Below are 19,605 nucleotides of genomic sequence, written 5' to 3'. Positions count from 1 at the left end.
CGACCTAGGCGGTCGCCTAGGGCACTAACATTTGGGGGGCGGTGACCGCGGTGGCCGGATCTTCGGCCGCCCCGGTCATCGGCGGTATTTCGGGGGCTGGACCTTCCGCCGCCTCTGTCGGGAGCGGCATTTCAGGGGTGGGACCTTCTGCCTCCTCTGTCGGGGGCGGCATTTCGGGGGCGGGACCTTCCGCCGCCTAGGGAGGCAAAAAAGCTGGCGGCGCTCCTGACTAGAACCCAGGTCTTCCAAGTCCCCGGGCTCTATCCACTAGGCAACATTGTCTCCAAAAGTGCCAAAGGGGCTAGGAAAGTTCACCAGAGACTTTTTGAACCAATCAGAACCAAAGACTCCCATCCTGCCCATCCCCCAGGGTGTGGGGCAGTAGAAGGGTGTTGAGAGGCCATCCGAAACTGTGGAGTCAGCTGGGAGCTCTGGGGGATGGAAGGCTCAGCCAGAGCGCTCCTAAGTCATCCTCTGCAAGGCCCAGGTTGAGTGGCAAGGCCAGATAGAGTCTGCTTGCCAATATCCTGATGCTCAGTTACTATGGTGACGGGGGCCAGGAAGACAGATTAAGAGATAGGATGAAGAAGTGAAGTTGGATGTGGAGGAGGAGTGCTAACCCATGGCAAAATGGCTTTTGAACCTACCACAAAACTGCATTCTCCCCTTTTCACATTCTAAACTCTCCCACCATTTCCATTCCTAATGTATCATCTCCTTCCCCAAACAGACCTCAGGCCAGCAGCCAATGCAGAGATTCCTGCTTTCAGAGCTCTCTAGTCAGTACCAGACCCCAGCTTTGCAGTGTCGGAAACTCAGCCTGGCAGAGATGTGTTCCAGGAAACTTTGTCGTTCTCATTTAATTTCTCCTTGGTCAGTAACTGGGATGTGACCAGCCCTTGCCCTTGTTGCCCAGCTGCAGATGCAAACATCTGGCCCTCAGCAGCAGGTAAATGAAATCTCTGCATCCCCCGTCATGGAACCCCCAGCAGCAGCAAGCTGTCGGGCTTGGTTTATTGGTTTTCATTCTGGGTATGCAAGTGAATTATCTGATCACCTCTGCAGCCCTCTAGCAGAAGGGCAACAGCCCTTGTTATCAGTAACCCAGAAATCTTTTATCCTTTAGTCCAGTGTTCTTCAAGTGGAGGGTCCTGCCCCGAGGGGGTCACAAAAGACAAGGGGGGAGCGGAAGAGGAGGTCTTGAGACACGGAAAATGTTACTACAATTCTAAAACCAAGTGTGTGGCTCTGGTGTTACATACACACATGTAACAGTCTATGACACAAATGGCACGCATGGATGTCTAATATACCATATGGTCTACAGGTGGGAGGCATGTGTTGGCATCAGATGCATTAAGAGGAGACAGAAGCAGTGGCTTTGCCCATGCTGCCCTGCCAAAGGGCCTCACTGCCAGGCCTCAGGGTGCATTGCTAAGAGGGAACAAGTCATTCCTTGTCTCCCGGCTGAGCCTGCCCCCAGAGAAGGCTGTAGCTGATACCAGCGCGTGCTCCACCAAGCCAGGATGGCTGTGCTACATCTATTTCTCCTCAGATTCTACGGAGCTAAGGGAGGCAAATCAGTGTAGGATATTTGCTCTAGATACAGGTGATTTGCTATAGACAAGTGACCCTTCACACATGGAACGTAACCAGGACACGATACACATTGGCACCCCCAGTTCCAGCTCTCCCCACGTCAAAGGAGAGGGCTGCTCTCCCAGCTCAGAGTGATATGGCAGCCCACTGCTAAAAGACCAGCACGCATTTGACACAAGTGTGTGTTTCCAACAGTAACATCAATGTCTGATGTGAACATGTCCAGGCTAATAACTGATTTTTTGGTTTGATGGGTGAACCAAAAAATCAGGGAGAAAAAATCATTTGGGATCGACTCAAAATGAAATTTTTTTGAATTTTTCTCAAACCAAAAAAGTTAAAAAAAAAAATTGGTTCGGGTAGAACAAAACGTACTGTTTGACGCAAAATGAAACATTTTGTTTTGGTTTTGAGAGTTTTTAACCTTTTAAAAACAAAATTGAAATAAAATTTGAAGGAAAAAGTCATTTTGAATCAAAACATTGAAAAGTTTTGATGTTTTCAGAATTTTTTTTCTGATCAAAACAATTCAGCAAATTAGACCCAAATTTACCTGATATTTCAAACAAACGGAAGTTGCATTTTTCAGTGAAAAAAGGCTCTTCACATGCCTGTGTGACTGGCAGCAGCCCAACTTTAATGAAATGTTTAGTGTTTATTTGCTGAAAAAGGACCATGCCAGTTTAGCCTGTTACCTAGAAACTGAGTGGCGCTGGCCAAGCTGGAATAATAAAAGCAGTGATAAAGGACTCACGGAGGTGTTAAAGCTGAAATATAGCAAAAGAATTTCACAAAGCTTTCAATGACAGTTAAGTGACTCCTTACCTTTGGAGCAGTTATGAAAGCACCATGAAGGGATAATTCATTTACCTTGAGCTATGGAAAGAAAACCTGTTTGATATGTTACAAGTGCATAGCACATTATTGGTATTTTGGGGCATGGTTTTTCTTTCAGGGCAATAGCTGATCTTCCTGAAATCGAGGGACAGAAAACAACAACTGCAGACAGAAGAAGGCAAAACTTGAGCTGCCAGTTTGTTGCCAGGGATCGGCAACGTGGCTGTACACGGACACAAGTGTCCATGGTAAAAATGTTGAGGTCCGTGGGGGTGCTCACCTCGGGAGGCTCCCCACAAGTGGCTCTCCGTCCATGCTGTTGCTGGCGGAGGCATGGCCAGGTGAGTCTACAGGCTGCCTCTGTCCCTTCTCCCTGAGTGCTGACTCTGCGGCTCCCAGCCTATTGGCAGTAGCGGCAGTGGCGGCGGCTGTGAGCCCTGGGCCCTTTTAAATTGCCCGGGCGGGCCGCAGGGCTTCTAGGCACGTGCACCATAGCTACCCAGAGTCAGCGAGAACAGGGGGCAGCAGCAGTGCCTGCGACTAGCGCCGCCCTGCAGAGACCTGCCCTTTCCTGGCGGAGCAGGGGGTTGGGAACATGGGGAGGGGAGCGGGGAGGGATCCTCTTGGCTGTGCCCAGAGCCAGCCTTCCCCAATGCTCCACCTTGCGGGCCACGCTCCTGCAGGCTGGGCTGGGATCTCACGGCAGTGCACGGAGCTGATCTCGCAGAGGGGTCTCTCCTTATGCCTGGCCGACCCTGTTTGCGTTAACATCCCCCTCTGCATTTAAATAGCACCAGCCAAATATTTCAGGCAGTTCTCAGAGGTGTTGAGACTGTGTCAATCTCCACTTCCCTGGGGAGTAGTGAGGGGCTGGCTGCCCCTTTGAAGAGGCACTTTGAAATGAGAACTGGGCTGCTCCGGTTTATCTGCATGTGAATTGCTGTGAATCAAGGCAATCAACTGGGGGCACTGTCCCTTTAGGAGCTCACAAGGAGTTCATCCCCCAAACCAAGGGGAGCCCCCATTTAGAGTGACCAGATGTCCCGATTTTATAGGGACAGTCCCGATTTCTGGGTCTTTTTCTTATATAGGTTCCTATTACCCCCCACCTCCTGTCCCAATTTTTCACACTTGCTGTCTGGTCACCCTACCCCCATTGCACTGCCTAGTTCTCCACTCCCAGGCCTTGCAGGCGGCTCTGGATCAACCCCCTGAAGATTAGAGCAAAGGCCAGTAACATTACACTGCTGCTTCAAAACCCATTCCCATACTAGGTTACTGTTTTTTTTCAGTGTGGAAAATTATTTGCACTATTTTACAGGTTGAATGACTGAATGACATAACCCCCCGCCAATGTCAGTCACTAAGGCCGGTAATTTTGTCAAGTGTCTGTCGCGCAACATGGTTGTGCTGACTCCTGTTTGTTCCTAATGCGCTCAACCTTGCCTGTAGCATTGCCAATTCAAGCATTGGATCTTGCACAGCTCTGACCTCCTGAACCCACCTCTGTTCTAGTCCAGTGCCCAGGGCTGGCTCCAGGCACCAGCTTGCCAAGCAGGTGCTTGGGGCGGCCACTCCAGAGAGGGCGGCACGTCCAGCTATTCGGCAGCAATTCGGCAGACGGTCCCTCACTCCCGCTTGGAGCGAAGGCCCTCCCGCCGAATTGCCACCGCAGATCGTGATTGCGGCTTTTTTTTTTTTTTTTTTTTTTGCTTTGCACCACTTGGGGCAGCAAAAACCCTGGAGCCGGCCCTGCCAGTGCCTCACATAACTCTGTCTGTCTTACTTATTCCTCTTTCTCTCTCTCTCGCGCTCTCGTTTTTACTTGGCATATGCATCTGTATTGATTTTCCCATACACACCAAAAACCAGACTCTGATCTCCTTGGCTCTCTATCCACACAATGTTATCACATATCATTAAAGAACATTGACCATGAATTGTAATGTAAATTGACATAACTGGAATAAAAAAACAGAAGACAGGAATCAGTGAAAAGGAGGATAAAGGGGCCTTATAAATAGGCCAATAGACAAGAAATTAATTGAGTAATTGAGTGTTAGCAACTGACTGCAACACAACCATGAGTAAGCAGAGCATTCAGTATGAACTGAATCATTAATTGGCTAAAATTAATTACATCACTAAGGCCTGGGCTACACTGGGGGGGGGGGTGTTCGAACTAAGATATGCGACTTCAGCTACGCTATTCACGTAGCTGAAGTCGAAGTATCTTAGTTTGACTTACCTGGCCGTCCTCACGGTGGCGAGTCGACCACCACGGCTCCCCCGTCAACTCCGCTTACTTCTCCTGCCGAGGTGGAGCACAGGCGTCGATTCGGGGATTGATTTATCGCGTCTAGACAAGACGCAATAAATCGATCCCCGATACATCGAACACTACCCGCCGTATAGATGTACCCCAAGAAATCAGACAAAACACCACGTAATGTACCAGTCTGATTCCTTGCTTGATATTGTTGAGATAGCTTTTCATAACTGGTCGGTTCACTGACCTTACAAACACCCAACTGTAATGACAATGCAAGGTTTCTACCTCTGAATTCTTCTTGGTAACCAAACCAGGGTAACTCCCAGTCAGAACTTTCAGTTGAAATGACAGACAATCCCATTCAATCCTGCCCTGCAGCTCTCCCTGCTGTTTTAGACCAGGATCTCAGGGAGGACAAAAGGATTTTGAGATTTCAAAATATGTGTTTTTCCTAAACTGAAGATCTCAAGTTTTCTGCAAAGGAACATTCCAAAAAATATTTTGTTTGGGATCATCCGAAATGTATTGTTTCAATTTTGACTTTTTTCATTTTGTATTATAAATATATTTTACTACAAAATGCAAAAAATTTGAAACTAAAAGTTGTTTCAAAACAAAAAAAAATCAAAAAAGTTTCATTCTGAAAATGTTGGTACGGGTCATTTCAACATTGTTGGAATCCCTTTTCCCCCATGCATTTCTTCCTAAACAAAGTTCAGGCAGAATTCAACCCAATTTTGCTAAACGTTTTGCTTTCAACAGAACTGTATATTCTGATGGAATATGATTATGTCTACATTTCTCCAACCAGCTCGCCTCTTGAGCAGAGACTGCCAATTGTAACAAATGTGCTTTTGTTGTGTGTGATATAAATACTGATTATGGAATCTATGGTTTCTATAGCAGGAAAGTTATTACATGGCGTTCACAGAATGTATATTAGTTTGCCTAGCTTTGTTTGAGTCATGATAAATCTCTATCAGGGATCAGACTGTTATCAACATACTCGTTGCACGTGACCTAAGCCTGTTATGAGTTTGGGTCCCCGGAGATGAAAATTGTCCCCCTTCCCACCCTGTTCCCACTCCATTATTTGGATCTGTAACTAGGAAGAGCTGCTTGCTGATGTGGAACTGGCTCATTGCCCTGCCAGTGGCCCCTGCTCCTCATTCTCATTTGGTAGCAGATTTGAGTTTGTGAATAGCGTAGGGGCTGGAATCTTTGAGCATCCAGATCTCCTCTCCCTCTTGGGCCCTGTGCTCAGCAGCACCCTCCAGGGCTGCGGTCAGCTCCGGGCTGAAGATGTTGTTGGATGCACGGTAGGTGCGGGTGAGGCGGCGGAATGAGGAGTCTGAGGAGCTGTCGTCGTTGTGGTTGTCCTCGTCGTGGTCATCCCGTAACTTGGTCTGGCTTAGCTCTGAGCTGCTCCCCAGTTTCGAGTCTTTTAAGACCTCCTTCATGTCCTGTATGAAGGCCATTTTGGGGCTGAAGATACAAAGCAGGAACACCAGGCCTCCAGAGACCCCACACAGAAAATAGAGGCCCACCTTCTCGGGGACACCTAAGGAGAGACGTGCAAACACTTCAGAAGAGAATATGAATTACTCCTAAAGAGCAACAGGAATCATTCTCCCTTGCAGTGAGCTACCAGTCTCATAGCCCTACTGAGCAAGCATGAGAGCAAGTGGGAAGAAGGGATGTAAAAGAACAAGGGCTCTCAATCCTCATGCTTCACAGTATAGGGGTCAGGAAGGAACCACCTCTGTCCCCCATGATAACATATCATGGAATTAGGACAGTGTGCCATTCTATACCTTGGGGCAGTGTCTTGTAACCCCATATTCCTCATTTTTATATAATCATAATCTTATATATAAAGCATGCCTTGTAAGGTATCAGGGGAAAGAGTATGATTTGCTGAAAGTCATTTCTCTATCCATATATGTATATCATTAATACATATGAAGTTATGAGAATTGTGTGGTATGGTTGTCACTAAATCATGCTGTAAGTTGGGGAATCAGACAGATATTAGCTCCCCAGAGGCAACAGCAAGGAAAGTAACCAACGCTCAGGCAGCGTGTGAAACAACCCATCAACGGCCATTGTCCAGCAAGGGAGCTACAATTCAGTGACTTACCTGCATAAGGCCACACCAGGGGAATTGTTCAACGTTGCCTGGAGACTCAGCAATGTCCCCAGACATGGGACTAAGGGTATAAAACAGAACATAGCAGGCCCATGCTGCTGGGCCTCTCTCCTGCCCCCACCTATGCTGCAAGCAACAAAGACACTGAGAAGAAGACTGACGACTCCAACAGAGGAGACTCGCCCAGATTTAAGGGACAAATCTGTATATTAAGGACTGCAATATCCAGTGGGGTGAGAAAAACTGCTTAATCTAGATGTTGCCCAGTCTAATATGGTTGAGAGTTTAGACTGCATGATTATATTTTATTTTATTTTGGGAACTAACTCTGACTTTTTACCTATCACTTAATATAATTTTAAATCTATCTTTTGTAATCAACACATTTGTTTTACTGTTTATCTTTGCCAGTTAATTTGTATGAAGTGTGTGGCAAATCTACTCAGGTTTTGCAAAGGCTGGTGTGTATATCCACTTTCCATTGATGAAGTGGTGAACCAATTATTAAATCTGCATTGCTCGTCTTGAGCAGAGCAAGATGGTATATTTCCTGTAGTGTAAGTCTGGGAGCTGGGGGGATTGGTCTGGTGCCTTTCCCTGTGTGATTCATGAGTGGCTCTGGGAGCATTCATGTAATATAGCTGGGTGTGGGGCTCCACATGCAGTTGTTCTGAGTGATAACAGCACCTGGAGGGGTTTGCTGCTTGTCACTAGCAAGGCATTGTGAGGGACAGCCCAGGCTGGGAGAGAGTTAAGGGGGCACAGCAGTCCCACGGTCCCAGGCTGCACCCCAGGGATCCCATCACAGACGGTACAGGGTGTTACACCTTCCTCAGAAGAATCTGTCACTGGTCCCAGTAGGAGACAGGGTGCCAGGCTGGAAGACACTGCTTTATTCCAGCAGGATAAATTCTGTGTTTCTCTGACTACCACTATCAAAGATGGGTTTGACTCCTGGTAGGGTGGGGGCAAGACACACAGTGAGTGGACTGGTAACTCCAGGAGTTATTTTTTAACTCATTTACACTAGTAATTTCTAGAATGGGAGGCTAGTTCGCCAAATGGTACAGCTCACACCGAGCTCAGGGGTCTGAGCTATAAACCCTGTGAGGCACTGTCCTCTCTCTCTACAGAAACGGATGCAAAACAATATCCCGCAAAAGGTTGAGGGTCTGGCTACACTGCAATCAGAGGTGTGACTGCAGCATGTATAGACAGACCCAAGCTAGTCCTGATCTAGCTAGCTCCAGTGACAATAGCAAGGAATCTGCGGCGGCATGGGCAGCAGCATGGGCTGTACAACTCCACCCAGGACCCTGGGTATGTTCCTTAAATGGCTAGCCTGCACTGATGCACCTTCACTGCTATTGCTGTTGGAACTAGCTAGATCAAAGTCAGGTTGGGTCTGTCTACATGTGCTGCAGCTGCCTCCCTGATTGCAGGAGGAAAGGGGTGGCCCTGGAGTTCCAACAAGTGGCCAATCAGACTGGCATCTTTGCTTCTCCCTAGAATGAGTGAGGAATTCAGCGGGCATCACATTCATTAACATCCTCTCTCAGCTAGACTTAGTACTGTCTCCTTGCCTGAGGGAGAGAGAATTCAGTCCTGGGGTCATTCAGTCCTTGAGTCTCCATGACATTGCTCCACCCCTACGGATGTATCTTGGATGTGGCTTTAATGACCAGCCTACACCAGAGGAGCATTGATGGGCATAAAGGGAGCGCACGGTGCTGCGGGCTCTTCGCCAAGTGCCCCTTAACATGCCCGTGTCTCCCGGCACGCTAAAGCAAGAGAGACAGACTGGAATGTGACTCTCTGCCTGCACCCTCTCCACAGAGCACTGTGCACACGCTCAGCGAATTCACATACCCCAGAGGTGGGCAAACGTTTTCAGAGAGCTAGTAAAAATCATCAGATCTTCACGGAGCCTGGACAGCATCGGCCCATGGTACCAGCCACCTGCAGTGAACAAGGGGACATGGTCTTACTGGCTAGGGTACAGGAGCGAGGCGCTTCTCAACGCCCTCATCCACTCTGTGGACTTGAACCTTAACCTATCACCACATATCTGCCAACTTTCACTCCCACCCCTCCCGCCTCAGCTCTGCTCCTCCCAGGCACTCGGCACATTTCTCTTCCATGATCCTCACCATCCCATCCCTAAGTTCTTCCCATCCACTCACAGCTCCTCCCATTGTCTGCGCTCCCACTCTTCGCTCTCCCCCTACCATCTCTCTCTCCTCCATGCCATGTTCCGAACCTTCTCCTCTAGCTCCTCCTAGTCTTCCTTTGCTCTTGGCCACTTTTCTCCCCCTCAGATCTGTTCTTCCCTTAACTCTTCCATAGTCCACTCCCCTTTGCTATGTTCTGAGGCACCCCTCCTCTGCAGGCCGCAGTGCTTCTCCTATCTGTCACTTTGCTCACTTCTCCCGGCTGGTCTGTGCTCATCTGTCATCTCCCCTCCAGAGATCCCCATGTTATTGCCAGACCATTTGGCCACATCCTCTAGATCTCACTCCTGGTTTTGCAACCTTGGTTTTCCTCATGAAAAAATGTTACAAAGCTAAGTGTGTGTGGAGGCGGTGGTGTGGAGGAGGTCTCTTCCCAGTTCTTGCTAGCCTTCCACCTGCTGCCTTTTCTCTAATTCATCTGCCATGGCATGAACTCCCAGTGCAACCTCATTGCCACTGCTACCGCGCAGGGTGCTTCAAATCCACCAAAGAGACACGCCTCACAGAGCAACTCCACTTCCCTTTTGCCACTGGCAAAATGCACCCTGCAGCATTGGGCTGGGATCCTAGCCCACACCCAGATAACTATGGGGACTGAAACCTGCCCTTAGTCAAGAAGAAGGTGGAGTCCCCAGGAAGAGCTGGGAGAGTGTGTGATACCCAGGAGAGAACAAACATGGTGAATGAATTCCCAGTGGAGAGGAGCCACCACAGGGCACAGCTGGGGTCTAGCAAGAGCATTGATGGAGCAGCACTAAGAAATCAAAGACTGAATGAGCCATTCTAGTGACCAGCACTGCACTGAACTGCCTGTATAACCAGGCCAGGGAGCTCAAAGTAATTTCCCACACACAGGAGACACAGAGGCTGTGTGAGTAAAGAAGGGAATAGAGCCCTCCTTCTGTCAGCACATCTAGAATAGGCACATGAACTGAATCTCTGTGAGCCCTGTGACCATCAGCCTGGTCCATGGAGGTAAAAGGCCCTGATTTAGGTTTCTGCTTCCCTTTCTCTGGACTCGGACTGCATTCCTCATGGAGGGTAGAAGTGCCTGGCTCAGGGACTTCCCCTCTTCACTGCGATGCAGGAGCCAGATTTTGGGCAAACCTTCCAGCGCACAGCCTGTGTGAGAGGAGCCAGCCTGGCACATCACACACATGCGGTCCCCAGCCAGCCAGGAAACCCCAACCTGACACTCAAACAAGAGCCTTCCTTAGCCCACACAGCACAGCTCCAAGGGAACAGCAAGTGTTTACCATGTGTGTAGTCGGAGAGCGAGAAGGGGTCTGGAGAATCCTGGCCCACCTCCTCAAACAGCTGCCTTGGCACTGAAATGAGAAAGGAGACTGCTCTGAAAGGGCAGCTCATGAAGAACCCCTGAGATGGGGGTAGCAGCCAGGGATGGAGAGGAGACATGAAGGCTGCACAGGTACCTCAGGTGAGGGGTGTATGGACAGAGCAGGACCAACCCACTACTGCCAGAAATTTACATACAAAATATTTCCCTATGTCAAAGCAGTGGGCGAAGAGACAGCACAGGTGCCATCCTCAGTCTGACCGGGAGAATTCTGTGGGTCAAGGAGGGAGGGGCCAGGTTGGGTAAATAATGTCCTTGGCCTTGACCACCAAAGACATGAGTTCAGTAAGTCACGTGTCATCCTTGTCTGTATTGGGCAGAGAGCAAACCCCGGGCTGGAATAGCAGCTACTGGCAGGATGGAGGCGCATTGGTAAAGCTCCCAGGGGGTGCTGCAAGTCAGGAGGCCAGTATGTGGTAGAGCCATGCAGGGCTGGTGCAATGATATTTTGCGCCCAAGGTGAAACTTCCACCTTGCACCCCCCCTTCTCCCTTCCCTCCCCCTGGACCATCACTTATTATAAACTTTCAAAATACTTTCAGAAATACACCCTTTTTAGTCACATATATTTCCTTTTTTCATATAAAATCTACTACATTTTATTCTACCTTTAGAGTATCCAATTATTGTTATTAATACAATTTATAAAATTAGAATGTCATACAACAACAACTGACAATATCAATATGACAAATTTCAATAATCTACACACTCATATTCGCACAATAGTGAGTTTGGATCCCACGCCACTCCCGGGAGTCAGTGGTGGATCCCTGGGGAGACTAGTGGATCCAATCGGAGAGAAACCCCCATGCGGCTCTGGGGTGGGCAGGTGGCCTGAACTAGGTCCTTTGTCCGATGTCCCTTGACCCTTTTTGCTTGGTGCCAGGGAGTCCCACTTTTTTGACTGCTTCTTGGGCACTGGAAGGGATAGCGGTGCCAGACTCAGCCCGGTGCCAGGGGTGCACTACAAACCGAGGCCGAGGTGCTGGGCCTAGAGTCCTGCCGAGACTGCAGTCCTGCGCCGGGCAGAGCGCAGCCCCCATGAGGAGAGCCCTCAAACGAATATCATGCTCCTTCTGCATTCTCGGACGAAAGTTTTTACAAATCCAACACTTGTCTTTCATGTGTGATTCCTCCAAGCACTTCAGGCAGCTGCTATGGGGGTCACTCACAGGCTTAGGCCTGTTGCAGGCATAACAGGGCTTAAAACCCACATACTGGCAGGGGTGGCAGGTTTGTAGAAATGTTGGTGGTGCCTAGAACCCGCCTCCCCAAACTCTGCCCCCCATCTGCCTAAGGCTCTGGGAGGGAGTTTGGGTTGGGGGAGAAGGTCTGGAGTGCAGGCCCTGGGTTGGGGCAGGAAATTGGGGTGCAGGATCTGGGAGGGAGTTTGGGTGGGGGAGGGAGTCTGGGGTGCAGGCTCTGGGCGGGAGTTTGGGTGCTGGGTGCAGGCTCTGGGCTGGGGCAGAGGGTGGGGGTACAGGAGGGGGTGAGGGGTGCAGGTTCTGGGAGGGTGTGTGAAGGGCTGGAGTGCACGCTCTGGGAGGAAGTTTGGGAGCAGAGAGGGTGTGTGGGAAGGGGGTGGGGCTGGAGGGGTGAGGACTGTGGGGTGGGGCTGGGGATGAGGGGTTTAGGGTTTGGGAGGAGGCTCAGGGCTGAGCAGAGGATTAGGGTGCAGGGGGATGAGAACTCCCCCAAGCCCTCTCTCTGCCAGCAGCAGTGAGTTCTGGGGGAGGGGCCCCCACTTTCCCCCCCCCACCCCAGTAGCACACTCACCTTCCACCACTGTCACTGCATGTGCTCCTAGCGCCCCTCTCAGGTCCAGGAAGCCCCCTTGCCTCCCCAGTGGTGGGTGCTGTTGGGGGGCTGCCATCACAGGTGCGCCTCCTCCCCTGCTGCTGCCCCTCACTGTAGCCTCACTGGGGGTGACCCTTGCCCAGTGTGGGGCAGAAGCGGTGACTGTGGGCAGGGGGCGGGGGCTGTGCTGGTGGAGGGTCCCACCAGAAAAGGGAAGGGTCTGAGGGGGAAGGGCAGGGGAAGGGCAGCCTGCCCTGCTACTAGTAGGTGAGGGCACTAGGACCCTGTGGCAGCAGTTGATGCTGGGAGCAGAGCAGAACTGAGGCAGTGTGGAGCTGCAGGAGAGGGGCAGGGACGCTTCTGGGGGCCGGGGGACACTTGGGGAAAGCACGGGGGGTGGTGGAAGGCTGAAACGCTGTAAAAAAAATTGGGGGGCACCGCTTTTTGGAGCCCCCAAATCTTGGCGCCCTAGGCGACCGCCTAGTTCACCTAGTGGTTGTATCGGCCCTGGAGCCATGGTGGGAGAGGCAGCTTGCATAGAACCTACCCATGCCCTGGCTGGCTGGATGTTAACCTTGCTTTCATGGGCCCTCAGATCCTTACGATTTGCTACTTACAGAGAAAGACAAAAATATTTCATCTAATGGGGAGCTTTGAGGATTCACCTTCTGTCTGTATCTGTGCACCCTGAAGCTTCCCATTTCCCCACTCCCCACGCGCATGCATGTGGTTAAAGATCCATGCCACAAGAGGAGGAGACAGAGCAACAGCTGCTCAGCATCTGTCTTGTTTCTCGGGGGCTCAGCTTTGTAGCCGTTTCTATAGTTCTCAGCCTGCTGTTGACAGAATGCACAAGCATCTCTCAAGGAGACATATGGCACCACTCTCATCTAAACTGACCCTGCCCGGCAGCCTCAACAGCTATGCTATCGGCTTGCTAGGCCAACAGGTGCCCTTAGTCCTCAAAACGCCCCCGCTCTCCATGTTGTACATCGTAAAGCACTTGCTGAAGTCCTTCCAGCCCCTCCCCAGGGCAGTGTCAGGGTGACTGGGGACTCTTACCACATGTATAGGAGACCCTCAGCTGTTTCTTCACGCCAGGGAAGCAGGGGTCACCAAAGGTGGCCTTGTTAGCCAAGATGGTGCAGTTCTCCTTCCTGTGACACTTCCGAGAGACTCTCCTCAAGGCATCAGGAGCTAAGCACTCTGGAAATATAGACCAGGTGGTCACCAGGCTGTGGCCCCTGCATTCTCAGTAGCAGGCAGAAAAGCTTCTGGAAACCATGTAGCCCAAAGCCATACTTGGTCTGTAATATCCCATTCACATGCACCACATAGGAGTGTATATGAATGAGCCCATATTGGTGACCTTGTCAGGATCGCATGTCTCCCTGCCCACTGAGCAGGGAGCTGGCTGTGAAGGAAGGGTGCATGTATTGTGTCCATGTGGCTGATTATATGCATACTCCCTCAGCCCACATGGCAGCGAGCTGGCTGAGAGACTGTATATCCCAGCGCCCATGCAGCAGTGAGCTGGCTGTGTGTGAGCGCAGTGCTGTGCCTGGGTGGCAGTCATCTATCCCTAGCAATATGGGGTCTTGGCTGGGAGCGTGTATGTCTCGATGCCCACACAGCAGTGATATGGCTGTGCCCAATGTAATGTCTCTGACAGCGTAATGACTTATTAAGAACATAAGAACGGCCATACTGGGTCAGACCAATGGTCCATCCAGCCCAGTATCCTGTCTTCCAACAGTGGACAATGCCACTTGCTTCAAAGGGAGTGAACAGGGCAGTTAGTGAGTGATCCATCCCCTGTCCATGCCCAGCTTCTGTCAATCAAAGCTTAGGGATACCCAAAACATGGGGTTGCATCCCTGACCATCTTGGCTAATAGCCATTGATGAACCTATCCTCCAGGAACTTATCTAGTTCTTTTTTTAACCCAATTACACTTTTGGCCTCCACAACATCCCCTGGCAATGAGTTCCAGATTCTTCAACGTGAAAGGGGCCCCGCCAGATTTCTAGTTCACACCTTCCCAACATACCTACATTGAGTCCAGTCCTGTTCGCAGAGTCACACTCTGGTTTGCCCCGCATGGATCTGCCATAGCTTGCGGAGTAAATTGCTAGGACAGATTTAGCCCTGCACTGCAGCCTCAGCTTGTCATTCTCACACACGGTCTTAATGCGGTGGTTAGCTGGGAAACAACATTACACAGTATTCTGTTGCATCATTAACAGATAGGCCTTTACCATTCCGAAAGTCAGAAAGCAAATTTTATGTAGCCCTCTCCGAAGTGGCAGCTCTCAGCTCCTCCCATTTGGCCTAAAAGCATCCCTTCCCAATCAGTGCATAAAACACCTAACAAGAAGAAACCAAGAGACTGAGCAATTCCCTTCGCTGTTCTCTCTGCAACCAGCTGGTGAATGCACTAGCTATTTGTTAGCATTTGCTTAAATGATTTGGCAGATATTTTTCATCCTATGGGATTTTGGAAACTGTTTGCTTTGACTATTTATCTGTGTCACTTACATTACACGGCATAGTTTAGGCTCCTTAATGGAGACCATTGTCTTCCTGTGTGATTGCACAGCACATTGTCCAATAGGGCCTGATCTGGACTGAGACCTTGGAATGCTACTGCAAGACAAGCAAAAAAATTATGATCTCTCTCTCTCTTCAGGAGAAGGATGATCTGTCCAGGACACAGGTGGGGTAATTGACAATGGATTGACAAAGACAATGAATCCCCTTCTTGCCTCTGGTACACTTATAGTGCTGACTGCACCAATAGTCTATGGAAAAAACAGAGAGGATGCTAAGCAAAACCCTCCTTTGCACTTTAAAGCCATTTGCAGAGCTCACCTGGTCTGCACTTGTATGAAACTATCAGGTACTTGTGTGTCCCGGGACACGGGTCGGGCCCAAACACTGGACTATGCACAGAGAACTGGCACCAGCGCTGGTCCTGGCACTCATCCAGAAGTTTCTGTGGAGGGGTGGGGGCAGAAGGGGAAACAGATATGAATTTAACATTAGAAATCCTAAGGTCACATTGACATACCCTAGAACACCTCTATAATAACAGAGCCAGGCAAAGTGCATGTAGCCCTGGTGACAGTGACCTGTTGCTGCCACTCCCAAGCTCTACGTTGCTAGCAAAGCATCAGACTGCAACAACCACGCAAGTGCTGACTTCTATAGCTGACCGTTTCCTCCATAAGAACCTTTCAAACCATTTTAAAAACTGCCAAGCAAACAATCTCCTCTTGACAAGACATTACTGAGTGGAGCAGACTGGATGATCACAATGGTCTTGGAATCTATTAAAGAGAAAACCTTACAATGAAATATCACTTTAGTTCAATTGCTCCCACTGACTCCCCTTCTTTTTTGGGCTGTTTAATATATTGTCCTGGTGGCTGCATTTGAAATAGGCCAGCCTGACTTGTCTCTGTCTTCTCTTCATCTCAGGACATACAGCCACATCTCTCTGGGAATGACACAAATCATGTTTACAGCCTTCCCATATTTGTATCATGAGCCCTCCTCCTTAGTTTAGCTCTTTGAACCTTTCCTCAAATCCCCTTGCACTTCTCTCCCGTCCTTCTTGGGCTTGATTATGATTTGTGATGCTCAGGGTTGGCCATGCTGCCCTGTGATGGGCAGTGTGACCACAGGCCTTTGCATAAAGCTAAACCAAGGGAGACACACATAACACCCAATGCACACAGTGGTAAAGAGTGATCCGGTCGTGATTGACAAGGTCACTTCTAAGAAATCCTGCAGGCCCAGTCTGGTTTCAGGGCCCTCTACTGAGCACAGAACTCCTCCCCCGAACACTGCTGCTCCCTGCTGAATTCTGAGCCTGTCATTGATCCAGGAAGGGCCAGCCCAACCCCAGTCTGGGCCAGCCACTCTAACAGCAGGAAGAAGATGTAAAGAGACCGGAAACTATTTTTAATGTACTTAACTCCAGGTGGCCTCCTTGGCTGCTCTCTTGCTGGGCCTCTTCCTCCACGGTGCGTCTATTCGCCCACTGATCCTTATCTAAGGATACCCTTCCTCTTCACGCCATCACCTGATAGTATGGCTTTGGCCATGGGGTAGGAGCAGATAGTTGCAACCCCCATCTGTAAAGTGGGCCAGACCTGCTATCACCCCATGATCTCTTTTAGGATTACTGCTTTCCAGACTTCACCCTCCCATTGAATATCTACCCTTCAAATTATCTTTTCACAGAGATACTGGCCTGGATTATTCCAAATTTAATCTAATCTGGTTATTTTCTGCCCATATATTAAAACCATTGCACAAGGCCTCATCTGGAATACTGCACACAATTCTAGTCACTCCTAGAGGGATAGGTCAGTGGTTTGAGCATTGGCCTGCTAAACCCAGGGTTGTGAGTTCAATCCTTGAGGGGGCCATTTAGGGATCTGGGGTAAAAATCAGTCAGGGGGTTGGACTAGATGACCTCTTGAGGTCCCTTCCAACCCTGATATTCTATGATTTAGGAAAGATGCATTCAAACGGGAACTGGCCTTGAGAAGGGCTACAAGGATGATCGGGGAAGGAAGGGCCGATTTCATGCAAGGAGGCTGGAAGAGCTGTACTAAACCAACATAGGTTTAGTGGGGAGCTGGTTGTGCTCTATTAAATCCATCAGGAGCAAACACCAGGGAGGGAGGAGAGCTATAGATGCGAAAGGACAATGGTGGGCCAAGGACAAATGGGGATAAACTAGCCATGAATAAATCTAGGTTGGAAATTGGAAGAAGGCTTCTAACCGTCAGAGGAGGGAGGTTCTGGAACAGCCTCCCAACAAGAGCAATGGGGATAACAATGGAACTGGGAGTAAGAGGGATCTTGATAAATTTATGACTGGATTATATGGTAGGGGTTACCAGCAACAGCAAGGGACAGGGTGTGGTGACCCAGGAGCTCCCTTCCAGTCCTGCTTCATTGATCCAGTCCCTTTGTACTATTTCTCTGCCCCCACGTTCACAGCTCGTCTCAAGTTAAAACCATCTGCCGGTTCCATTAACCATGGCATTTATTCCAACTTCTAGGCCAGTCTTCTCAACACTTTTCAGATTGGCGATGCCTTCTTCAAAGTCAAACATTTTTACTATACCGTAAATACCATTTACGATAAAAGTAAGAATAAAAAATGATAGCAATGTTATGCCTATAGAATCAATTTGTGTGTGTTTCAAGAGGTGGACAGAGCTACCACTTTGTATAACAAGATGGCTAGATCATGTCCCAACCAAGGATAGATTTCTTCAAACAATTCAAGTGCTTCGTATTGCAAAAGATGGAGAATTAGGAAAATAGGGCCACAGTTTTGCTGGACATTGTAGATGTATATTAATCTCCTTAGCTTCCCAGGTAAAGGCATTCAGACATACTGAACACTGTTGGAAACTTAGCTCATCAGCAGACAGACCAAAGGGACCCTAAGCTAAGAAGAGATCCTGCATCATTCAAAAGTATTGCTGCTTTCTCACTCTTTGGCTCAGGGCTCTCCCGACCTGTTTCTTTTACTGCAGCCACTAGGCATCAGGCTTTTAAATCAGACTTTGCCAATGAGGTCTTGCACACAGTTTAAAGACTGCCAGCTTATTTTTTCTGTCTTGCATTACAATGCTGCGTGCGCCGCTCCAGTGTCATGAATGCGCAGCTGCTTTTCAGTAGCGGGTAAGTGATATACTCTCAACAGCATAGATTATTACAGGCACTGGCCACTAGATGGCACTTCCTCCCTTCACAGGCACAGTTCAACAAGCAAACACAATTACTGGCTGCAACTCAGTTGCTCCCTGAACAGAGTAGAATTTGCAAAAAGAAGAACAGGAGTACTTGTGGCACCTTAGAGACTAACAAATTTATTAGAGCATAAGCTTTCGTGGACTACAGCCCACTTCTTCGGATGCATATGAGTAGAATTTGGTCTTACAGAGAAATCCTTGAGTTAGATGCTGGCAGCACAAACACTGCAGCCAGAGACTATAACACAACAGCTATTTTAGCTCAACAGCAGCAGCTCACCGAAAGCTATGGCTTGTAGCACTTGGTTTTATGCTCAAAGAAGGAACACTGACCAAGACACCAAGGTTAATAGAAGAGTGCTCAGTGCAACACCCACACAGAAATGCCCCACAGTGACAGCACTGGGTCGAAGCTCCAGACCTGAACTCATGGGACATGTAGGATTTGAGCCCATGACCTCCTGGCCCAGAGCTGAGCAGGTCAGCGTCAGGTATTTTAAAGGAGCAGTGCTCCAATGAGGCTAAAGACACCCATCAACGTACACAGAAAATAAATTCAGACGTGGCTGTTGAGGAGTTCTGTGCGGATTGTTTCCAGCAAAGGATGGAGTTGGTTGCAGCATGCAGGATCTGAGCTGAACTAATCCAAGGGTCATGGCGTTAGTCATCCTGCGTGATCTCCAGTGATGGGCTGGAGCAGGCGCTCAAAAGCCCCTTCTTAAAATACAACAACCAGTTTGAAAAGAAGTTTGGGGGTGATTGTCCCAAGATGGAGGCACTCCTGCTTTGGACTTCAATATGGTGAGCTCCTTGGGGGAAACATTCCCCAGTCCCTCCCCACTACTCTCAGCAGAGCCCATGCATCCCAGAGACATGGGGTTTAGCACACACAGAGAAGGCTCATTTTCACTGCAGTCCTTAGGTAAAATACTGGCTTTGCTCCAACCTCAGTCAATGGAAGCCCCATATATGCAACCAAAGCCAGGCATGAGGTGGAACCAGATTTGAAAGAATTATTTTAAGAGGACAATGTCAGCTCTTCCATTGAATAGGCAGAGCAAGGAGGAGCTTAACTCTGTACGAGCGTTTCCAGAGCTCCCTAGGCTCCACAGTTCACCAACTCTAGAGAGAGATTTAGAAGAGCCTGCAGCAAGATGCTGGGGATTTTTTCTAATGGGAGTGCCTGGGTGCCTGTTCCCAGCTTTGCAGAGGGCAAGGAAAAAAACCCACCCCAGAATGGCATTACTGAAAGCTTGGAAGCAGCCGGGAATGGCATTGGGAGACCCAGAAATAGCCAAATCAGGGATAAGAACTGATTGGCTGGTCTAACCTCATTTAATCTAAACTAATCTACTGCATTCTGAGCCTGTGGTCAACCCAAGAAGTTCTGGCCTGACCCCTACAGCTGCCATTCACTCAGAGGACAGGGGAAAGATTTAGAGAGTCAGGAGCCTATTTCTCATTTATCTTACTCCAGTCTTTTCAGAGATTCACAGATTCCAAGGTGGGAAGGGGCCATTGTGATCATCTGGTCTGACCCCCGTATAACACAAGCCAGGGAACATCCCCACAATAAGTCC

The 19,605-nt window shown here is 49.3% G+C and overlaps 1 protein-coding gene across 5 annotated transcripts in view; it reads right to left on the bottom strand.

Moving 5' to 3' along the window:
• Positions 1-4,320: 4,320 nt before the first annotated feature.
• LOC101946328 (protein eva-1 homolog C-like) overlaps positions 4,321-19,605 on the bottom strand; it is a 33,018-nt gene continuing 17,733 nt past the window's right edge. For 2 of the 5 annotated variants that reach the window (XM_005301358.3, XM_065556307.1), the window contains 6 exons: positions 15,117-15,240; positions 14,296-14,448; positions 13,308-13,451; positions 10,345-10,416; positions 8,727-8,816; positions 4,321-6,269 (listed from right to left, as the gene is read on the bottom strand). In XM_005301358.3, the coding sequence (XP_005301415.1) occupies positions 5,881-6,269; positions 8,727-8,816; positions 10,345-10,416; positions 13,308-13,451; positions 14,296-14,448; positions 15,117-15,240 (972 nt within the window). In that variant the 3' untranslated portion in view covers positions 4,321-5,880. The remainder of the gene's footprint in view (positions 6,270-8,726; positions 8,817-10,344; positions 10,417-13,307; positions 13,452-14,295; positions 14,449-15,116; positions 15,241-19,605) is intronic. The other 3 variants (XM_005301360.3, XM_005301359.3, XM_005301361.3) reach the window with 3 other exon arrangements.

Source organism: Chrysemys picta, chromosome 9 (genome assembly GCF_011386835.1).
Source record: "Chrysemys picta bellii isolate R12L10 chromosome 9, ASM1138683v2, whole genome shotgun sequence".
Classification (NCBI taxonomy): Eukaryota; Metazoa; Chordata; order Testudines; family Emydidae; genus Chrysemys; species Chrysemys picta.
The sequence above is the reverse complement of the archived record's forward strand: the minus strand, read 5'-3'. Positions and strand labels throughout refer to the sequence as shown.